Below are 9,964 nucleotides of genomic sequence, written 5' to 3'. Positions count from 1 at the left end.
AATCCGCACGCTTCACTCGGTGGTTATATTAAACCATAAATATACTCTTTAGTGTTTGTATGTGTCCGATTAATAGAATAATAAAAATAAAAATTCTATTGATAATACTTTAGATCTACATCCTAAGATAATTTCCATGAAGGAAATAACAAGTCACATGAAATAAATAACAAGTCCCATGAAGAGTAAACTTATTGGAAGTATTTAGACGGATTGTTAAAGGCTCGTGTTAGATAGGAAGTCTGGATAGTGAAATACCAAAATTAACTTTCCCGAGAATTTATCAAGATGGTTGGACTCTTTTTCAAAATGGTAATAGGTCAGGAGTTCCCTCGTCAACACAAATAAAAAGAAAATATAATAGAATGTCCAAATTATTTTTCAACCACATGTCTATACTATATATAAAGCACGGATTGGCGGCGGGGGGCATATTTATGTTATTGTCCTTTTTACTTTATAAAACATAATTATTAATTAAAAATTGTTAAGATAATTATTAGAGTTAATTAGAGTTAGAATACTAACTAAAATAAACTACTTATAATAGTACATATAGATAATTGTTTAGAATTCTAACTAAAATAGACTACTTTAATATTAATAATTGTTATTTTAATTATTATTTAATCATTTAGAATTTTAATTAAGATAAATTATTATTAGAGTTAATTAGAGTTAGAGTACTAACTAAAATAAACTACTTATAATACTATCTAGATATAATTATTTAGAGTTTTAATTAAATAGACTACTTAAATATTAATAATTGTTTATTTTGATTATTATTAAATTGTTTAGAATTTTAAATAAGATAAATTATTTTTAATAAATTATTATTTAAAATTTTCAATTTATATTCTCTATAAATAAGATAGACTACTCCTAATTATTAACTATTATATCAATAATTATTTGATAATTTATGTTTAAATATAATTTATAATTATAAAAAAAATTATTGCCTAAACATATATATAATATTTTGACGAGTCACACTACGAGCCACGTGTGAAGTACGTAAAGCGATACTAATCTAATAAAATGGTTAAAGTTGTAGATATTTTTTTTGCAAATTAAAATGGAATGTTTTTTTTGTTACAAATAAAAGAAAAATGGAAGTAGTAGGGAAGAAAAGGAAGTTTAGGGGCTGCTATGAAAATTACCCGTTTTCCCCCCTATAAAACAAGGCAAGATGACTTGCTTTTATCTACACAAATCAACTTATAGACACTGTTAGTTTAGTAGCCTTTCTAACCCTCCAAACACATGGCAACCGAAAGAAGGTATGCCATATTAGACTCGGTTACATTTTAATTTTATTAATTTGTTTCTATAGGTATTTTTTCTTGTATTGTTCTTTGAATTAAACTATGTTATTAGTAATATTTTAATACTAGTAAAATGCCCTCATTTCGCTTCAGAAAATTATTAACATAAATTTAAAATCATGATTAAAATTTTAAATATAGATATCGCTTAACTAATTGATGAATTTCTAATTGCTAAATGAAAAATAAAATCATAAAAATATTCAACAACATATTTACTTAATATACTCCTAATTTTAGAAAGAGAAAGAAAATACAATTTTTTTCATATATATTATCAAATATTTTTAATTTATTCTTATAATTTACTGAAACCTAAAATTTACCTACACTCGAGCAAATTTTATTTTGCAATTTAGACCAAATATATATATATATATATATATATATGTAAAAAGGAAAAATACGTAAGTAATAAAGAAATAGGGATAGTTGTAAATTTAAGCTAATGAATAATTTTTTATTTATTGATTTAATTATTAGTTATTAATTACATAATGAACTTAAATCTGAAAAGTTATTTTGTTTTTTTATTTTATTACTAATTATAAAATTATTTTAAAATTTTAATTTATTGAACTAATACATAAATTAATTCAGATTTCTTTTTACTGTATGTCGAATGTCTTTATATATATATATATATATATATATATATATATATATATATATATATATATATATATATATATATATATATATATATATATTATCATAAATTAAAATTTATCGAAAAAATTAAGATAGTCTAGAATTTATAAAAATAACTATAGATATTAGTTTTTTTGATAACTGAGGAGGGCGGAATGCTTGTAGGAGAATTTAAATTCACGACCTTAGCAATTTGATGTCCAATATTTATATCATTTGAGTTACAGCTCGTTGGTAAATATGATACTTTATTAAGTATAAATTATAACAATTTGATATTTTAAATAAATTTATAATTAATTTTTTTATTTTATTTTTCTCAGTACAACAATATATAATAAATCATATTGTTATTTTATTATACTATCTTTTTTCTTTTTAAAATTTAAGTTCTTAATAATAATATTGATTTTTTATTTTATTAAAATTATAGACTAACTTATTAAAATAGCTTAAGTTTAATCAATTTGATCCTTTATTATAATTTTTGAAGCAATTGTAAGTTTTGTTGATATAAGGACTGACTGAGTGTCATATTTGAAATATTCTAAAACATTATTGTTTATATGAAAAATTTAATAGAGTTCCTAAATATTAGTGTTATTTTTATATCCAAAAAACATCATGATGAATTATTTTAAACTTATATGAATAAATATACATGTATTTTTATAGTAAGAATAATATTATTTATTTTTTTAATGAAATATTTTATTTATGTTAATCCGAAAACTTTATTATTTAAGTATATGACTAATAAATTAATATAAAATATAATGATTAATCATTTTAATCCAAGTAATATTAACTATGTAAGTTGTTTTAAGTAAATAGCAAACATCTAAATTTTAGCCGTTTAAAAGGGATTGTAATTTGTAGCCATTTAATGGATCGTTGATCACATCCCTTAACTACCCCAAGAGATAATCTGTACACAAACAAAGATAATTAAGGCTTTCTTGTAATTTCTTTTTGAAAGAATGGCCTTTATAATAAATTTCAAGCTAATGGTGAAGATAAAACAAAAATATATTGGTTATGCTTTGGGCTTTATGTAAATAAATGAGAAAATTTGTCCTTTTAAATTCGAAAGAGTTGGAATTTACCAATAGAGTCAAAATGTGGCACAAATGAATCCTCACATTGCCGAAAATAATAGAACAATAATGAATAGAATAGTAAGTGAACCCAAAAACACTGTTTAATGTATAGTGTTTTTGGGTTCCACTTTATATTATATATATTGATATATTGATGAGTCGAAAGCATATCTTAAATTGTTAACAAAATAATTATTATAATGAGTTATTACATGATTGATTGAAATGTAAAACCCTTAAATATTGTAGATTAGAAGGCAAGGTGGCTCTAATCACTGGAGCAGCTACGGCCATAGGAGAGTGCATTGCACGGACCTTCCGTAAACAAGGAGCTAAAGTGGTAATCGCGGACATTCAAGACGACTTAGGTCAATCCGTAGCGAATGATCTCGGACACGACGTAGCCAAGTTCATACATTGTGACGTAACCGTAGAATCGGACGTCAAAAGAGCCGTAGACGCTGCCGTATCCATTTTCGGTAAGCTCGATATAATGGTGAATAACGCAGCCGTGGCTGATCCACGCAAACCTAACATCACCGACAATGAATTAGCTGATTTTGAAAAAGTGTTGAGCGTAAACTTGGTAGGACCTTTCCTAGGCACTAAACACGCTGCTCGAGTAATGGTTCCAGCTCGGCAGGGTAGCATTATTACGATCGGTAGTGTCTGTTCGAGCATCGGCGGCGTTGCTTCTCATGCATACACAAGTACGAAGCATGGAACTGTAGGTTTAGCAAAAAATGCTGCTGCTGAGCTCGGACGGTATGGAATTAGGGTTAACTGTTTGTCTCCTTATTTTATCGAAACTCCTTTAGCTACGAAATTCTTCAAGATGGATGAAGATGGAAGTCGCGGTGGTGTGTATTCCAATCTTAAAGAGGTGAAATTGAAGCAAGAAGATGTTGCAGATGCTGCAGTTTACTTGGCAAGTGATGAATCTAAGTATGTTAGTGGACATAATCTAGCATTAGATGGTGGCTTTACAACTATCAATCCATCTTTTGGCTTGTTTTCTAGAATTTAGATTGAATTTCTTTGCATGCACTATCCCATTAATGTACCTATATTAAACTTTGTTTTTGAAACGACGGGCAATAAACTTTGTATTTTACTCAACTTTTTTATGTAATTTACTTGCTAAATTTAAGTTAGTTTAGGCTAATAGGCTGAAAAAACTCCGACCTTTGCTTTAGTTTTCAATTCCACCCTGACGTAGTAATTTTTTCAATTATACTCTATTTCGGATTTTTGGTTTTCAATTGCACATGATGCATCAAATTGAATTCTTTTCATTTGATTAATATTCAAAATAGGTCCTTCATTTTTATTAAAAAATCTAAAAGTTTTTTAATGTTATAAATTATACCAAAAAAACTTTCTTCTCTATAAAATAAATTAAAAATTTAATTTAAAAAAATAAAAAAATATGAAATTTCCGGAGGAGGCTGCTCCTCCTCCAGCCCTTAACGGAGGAGCTTTCTGCTCCTCCGTTGAGGACCTTCTGCTCCTCAGGCGAGGAGCATCTGCTCCTAAACGGAGGAGCAGGTCTGCTCCTCGCCTGAGGAGCTGCTCCTCGCCTGAGGAGCTGCTCCTCGCCTGAGGAGCTGCTCCTCGCCTGAGGAGCTGCTCCTCAGGCGAGGAGCATCTGCTCCTCAACGGAGGAGCATATGCTCCTGGCATGAGGAGCAGCAGCTCCTCAGGCCAGGAGCTGCCGGAGGAGGAGCACAAACACTTTGTTCTCTGATTTCGTTCGTCAAAGAAATCCATCAAATTGCTCGTGAAATCGGTAAGCATCCTTCTCTATTTTCAGTTTTAGTTCAATAGCGCAATGTTCCGTTTCTCATCAATATCTCGTTTGTTTTAGCATTGAATTGGGATCTGTCTCGTCTCAGTTGTAGTAGACATAATCCTCTACAATCCTAAGCTTTAAAATCGTAATTCGGTACATTAATCTATCCGTTATACGCCCCGTCGTTTCATCGCTTTTGAGAATAATTTTTACTGCCTTGCTCTTGATGTTACTGGCGAAGGTTTTGTTTTTTGATAAAGTTGTTATGTGGTTCCTAAGGCTTTAACTAATTACTAAGGTTGCTTGTTAACTGATTTACGCTAGTTTTTATAGATTGCATCGTCTGTTCTTCGTTAATTACCGGTTCCGGTCTCATGGTTTCTGTCGAAGGATTATTGTTCTAAACTGTATATTATGTCGCTTTAAAAAAATGATAATCTGAATTGGTTATTGATTGTGTGATTTAAATGTGAGTTGTTATTGTCCACTGATTCACGATTATGGAAATTAATTGCTTAGCTTAATTGATATGGTTATATGAATTGTAAATTTCAAATAATGGCTTTATTTGAGGAAGATGAGTTATGAATTTGGTGTTAGACGGTAATGGCCTTATTGTTCTAAATTGTTGGGCTTCATTTTGGTTCCTTATTTTTTATTGAAATAGGCGTGGGCTTAAGGATGTTGGTGTTTAATTGTTGGTCCATTTGATTTTGAATTCTTTTGATTTGGTTTATTAATCAAAGGTCATTGAATTAATTTCGATTTGAATCCGGATATTAAATTATCGTTTCCATTTCTAAAATTCTAATAGATAAAATTATTTAAATCTAAAAATATTTTCAATGTATCGATTTCAATTTAGATTGTTTTGATTATTTTAATTTAGAAACGATCTTTATTTATAACCTAAAAAATTATGTAATTACTTGGTTAATTATTAATTTTTTTTTATATTTTTGGCTTGGCGTGTTGGCTAAATTTCAATTGAGATTTTAAATTTATTTCTTAATTTATTTTAGTCAAATAATAGTCGGTAAATATTGGTTACTTTTATTTAAAGCTGTTGAGTTCCGTTTTTCAATTATGATTTATTATTATTATTTTTGGAATTATAAACTGCGGTTTATATTTTTGATAAATGTTTGGGTCGGGTTACACTTGCATCACCCGGCAAGTGAGGTAGCTTAGTAGTTATCGGTAACTCGGCTAACCCACTAATTGGAAATAGAATTGATTTATTATTAAATATTTATTTAAATAATATTTTCTGTAATGAATTTTAAAGCGAGAACTCAATAGACTTGTATTATTTTGGGCATTATAATTTATTTGAGTATTGTGTTACTCTGTATGGCTATATCTTGATTTATAAATTATGTTGGTCCTACGTGGTGTCTAGTACTCTCTAGAGTAAGGATCTGTTTTAATAATTATTTATATTATTTAGACTCATCCACCATTCGTGCTTCGAAGACAAACCAGGATTAGTTGGTTGCCAGGTAATCTGGTGGATTAGCAAGCAGTGAGTTTGTACTTAATATTTACCGATTTATTAAGTAAATTGTTATTTTAATATCTATGTATTGCATACGTACAATTGTGAACTATTTTTCCATTATGGCTCTTAGTTGGAACATGCTACCTAATGGGATTTATTAAAACTGCGTTCGCACCGGTAATGATCTGGGTAAGGTATATTGTGAATTGTGTTAATTCGGTGTGAGCATAGCTCTCGGGACCAAGTAGAGTAACTCGGTGTAGCTCAGCTCTCGGGACTCTGGATATGGATTAAGTGTGGTCGGTGGTAACTCGATGTAGCTCAGCTCTCGGGACCATGCCTTTTTGATTTACGTATTATTTAGAATATTGTGTATTAGGGTTCCAACTATTAATCGTAATGTTTATATAAAATGTTTTTAATTATTTCAAAGGTTTTCCACTTAATAAATGTAAATAGTGGTATGAACTCATCTCAGTATATCTGACCCCGTTGTTTTCCTACTTTTTTCAGGTTTATGATTTTGAGCGAGTCAGCTGATCTCTGAATTTCTTTATTTTCCTTGGAGGTTTTATTTTATTTTAATAAAGCTGTCAAACCGATTTTCATTCTTAGACCGTAGTAGTAACTAGATGTCTTTATTATTCTATTTTGTTGTCGGATTGGTCCGACTGGATTTATTATTGCTTTGGCATTGATAAATCTGGTTTTATATTTATGCCACGTTGGAGACTCGGAGATGGCCGGGCATTTATTATTTAATTGTTGAATATTATGAACTGCTAGAATTAGGTTGGAGTCTCGGTTGCCCCCGAGCAGTGGTTTTCTTGCAGGTTATGTGTTTGTATATTTTCCAAGGCTTGTTACGGGTTTTGGTACTCCATTATACATACCCTAGTGCCGGTCCTGATTCATGAAAATGGGTCATGACACTTTTAGTCCGAGTTGTCGAACCCACAGACATGAGAGGTTTAAAGTGAGTGAAATATGATTTTGAACTCGAATTCGTTTAGCAAACGAGTGCTTGGTTTTTCGATTAACACTATGGAAATGAACTAAAGAAAACAACAATTAAACTATAAAACAAACAACAATTGAACAACTAATTGATTAAAGGATTAAAAACTATTATTAAAAGCGCCTAAGGATTGCTAATCATGCCAAAACAATTCCTAGGTAGAAAGGTCGGGTATAGAGTATTGGTTCGCGTCAAGTCATTCTAAGGTATCCAAATCCGCTCTCTCGAGCCGGAAGTCGAAGAACCGACAATTGATTAATAAGTCAAAATCCAACTCACTCTCATGTAATTAGATGTCGACTACATCAATCAATCTGATTAGTCCGCAAACTCACAACCGCTTAAGCCCTAAATCAGTCTCGTGCATCTAGGTACTAAGCTCATGTTTAACTAGGTCTATTTGATTAGTTTAACTCTCGTCCTCACATCAAACACTAATCAAAGACTAATAAAGTCAACTAAACCCTAAGCCATACAATCCTATCCAATCATCTAGCAATCATAAATGGCAATCATAACAACTCCTAAACTAGGGGTTTAGCTACTCATAACTAAGCAAACATTAATTACTAAACAATAATCAATAAACATAATAAAAGTTAGAGTAATTACCTTAAGGATGAAGGGAAGCAATATCATAACAAGATAATGAAGATGGAAAACCAAAAGCTTGTATTAATGAAGATAAACCCAAGTTATAAAAATCTGGAAATAATCCTCAAGAACACCAAGAACAATGTTGATTCTATTCTAAGAGTTGAGAGAACAATAAAAACTAAAAGCTACCCTAAAATTGATGTCTCCTACACTAATGAGACATACCCTAAAAGAAGAGATAAAGTTGTTTATATAGTACTCATAGAAAAGGAATAAAAGACAATTATTACAAGAGTGTTTGGCCAAATAACGAAGTAGGCCTAAGTCTTGAGCCTTAAAATCTGAAATCTAAAATCCTTCTTTTTGCCTTGGTCACGATCGTGACCTCCTCTTTAAGTTGGATTCACGATCGTGACATGCTTCATTGGGAAAGTTTCGGTACAACTCTTATGCTAGGTCACGATCGTGACCTTCCCTTGGCTTAGGGTCACGATCGTGGCATGACTTAAATAGGCCTCTCCACCGCTTTCTTGCTCCAAGACTTTGCCGAATCGATTCTTTGCCGGCTCTTTCCGGTTTTTTAGCCAAATAGTCTCCATTACGCTCCAATGCTCCTGAAATGCATACACATATGATAAGACACTAAAACACCTCAAAATACGTGTTAAAATGTATCAAAACATAATAAAAACGACTTTAGAATATATGAGTATTTTACTCCTATCAATGGTTACCGAAATTTTTTTATCACTCCCAAACCTTTTTTTGATGGATTATATTACAAAATTTGGAAGTATTTGAAGGAAAATATCCTGATATGCAAGGGGTAGATCTTTGGAGTGTATTTCTAAGGGGATGGAAACATCTCATTGATAAAGATGGAGCTCTTTTGAAGAGAGAATGGTCGAAAGATCAAGTAAAGGAGAATAACATGATTAGAAAGACCATTGCAACTCTTATCTCCTCAATCTCTAGAGAAAAACAAGGTATAATTCAAAATTTCACTTGTGCAAAGCAAATATGGGAAACTCTAGAGAACTATCATGAAAGTACTACTCAAGTCAAGGCAAAGAAGCTTCAGTTACTTCTTGGAGAATATAAAGGCTTCAAGTTCTTGCCTCATGAAGATGTTTCCTGGATAACCTCAAGATTCCTTAGGATTATTACAAGTCTCGAGGCACTGGAAAAGTCTACAAGCTAAGGGAGATAAATGGTAAAATCTTAAGATTCCTCCCTATTATTTTGTGGCAACCCAAGGTGACCACTATTGAAGAAGCTCTTGACTTATCCACCTTAAGAATGGATGAGTTGATTGGCAAGCTACTCTTTCATGAGATGTCCTACATTAAGAACATCTAAAAGGAGAAGATAAAGGAAGACAACATTGCTTTCAAGGCTTCATAATTTGAAGAAAACAAGAAGGAAAGCAATGAGGAAAAAATCTTGAAGCTCACCAAAAGAGTGAAAGAGCTCAAATGCAAAAGTGGCAACCATAGGAGAGTAGCTCCTCTTCAAGAAAGAGTGCTAAATGAGGATCCAAAGCTTCATGGGATGATGACTCTCAATCCAACAATAGAAATCATTATGATGCCAACTTGTGTTTAATGGTATTTGAGAAGGAGCCAACTAGAGGTAGCAAATAGTTGCCCAATCCAACCTGACCAAGAAAACACATCCCATTTCTATCCAAAAAAGGTTTGGATAATTTTTGATCCAACCCATCTTAACCCAAAATATTTTGGGTCAAAATACTTTTATAAGAATGACCAAATTGGTAAAATTAGGTCCAAACAAATTTCAAATTCAATAGTATTTGACTTTTTTTGAATAATAAATAATATTAGGAAGTTATACAATTTATTTTTCTAAATATTTTTTTTTCAAAAAAAAATATTTTTTCCCGGAAAAATAATTTATTTTTCAAAATATTGTTTTTCGAAAAATATAATAAATATAGTTTTTAAAAAAAATCAA

At 30.7% G+C, this 9,964-nt stretch overlaps 2 protein-coding genes across 2 annotated transcripts; both read left to right on the top strand.

The window, feature by feature from the left end:
• The first annotated feature begins 1,222 nt into the window (after positions 1-1,222).
• On the top strand, positions 1,223-4,201 carry LOC126665888 (momilactone A synthase-like). Its single transcript, XM_050358821.1, has 2 exons — positions 1,223-1,286; positions 3,332-4,201. Exons 1-2 carry the CDS (start codon positions 1,270-1,272, stop codon positions 4,107-4,109), a joined length of 795 nt encoding a protein of 264 aa, XP_050214778.1. The 5' UTR covers positions 1,223-1,269; the 3' UTR covers positions 4,110-4,201.
• A 4,606-nt stretch (positions 4,202-8,807) lies between these two features.
• Positions 8,808-9,595, top strand: LOC126664982 (uncharacterized). The gene is made up of 3 exons (XM_050357626.1): positions 8,808-9,119; positions 9,248-9,305; positions 9,402-9,595. The coding sequence occupies exons 1-3, from the start codon at positions 8,808-8,810 to the stop codon at positions 9,593-9,595; spliced, it is 564 nt and encodes a 187-aa protein (XP_050213583.1).
• Positions 9,596-9,964: the final 369 nt, after the last annotated feature.

The sequence above is a fragment of the Mercurialis annua genome, linkage group LG1-X (assembly GCF_937616625.2).
Source record: "Mercurialis annua linkage group LG1-X, ddMerAnnu1.2, whole genome shotgun sequence".
Lineage (NCBI taxonomy): Eukaryota > Viridiplantae > Streptophyta > Magnoliopsida > Malpighiales > Euphorbiaceae > Mercurialis > Mercurialis annua.
Note: the sequence above shows the minus strand (reverse complement) of the source record. Positions and strands in the feature narration are given on the sequence as shown.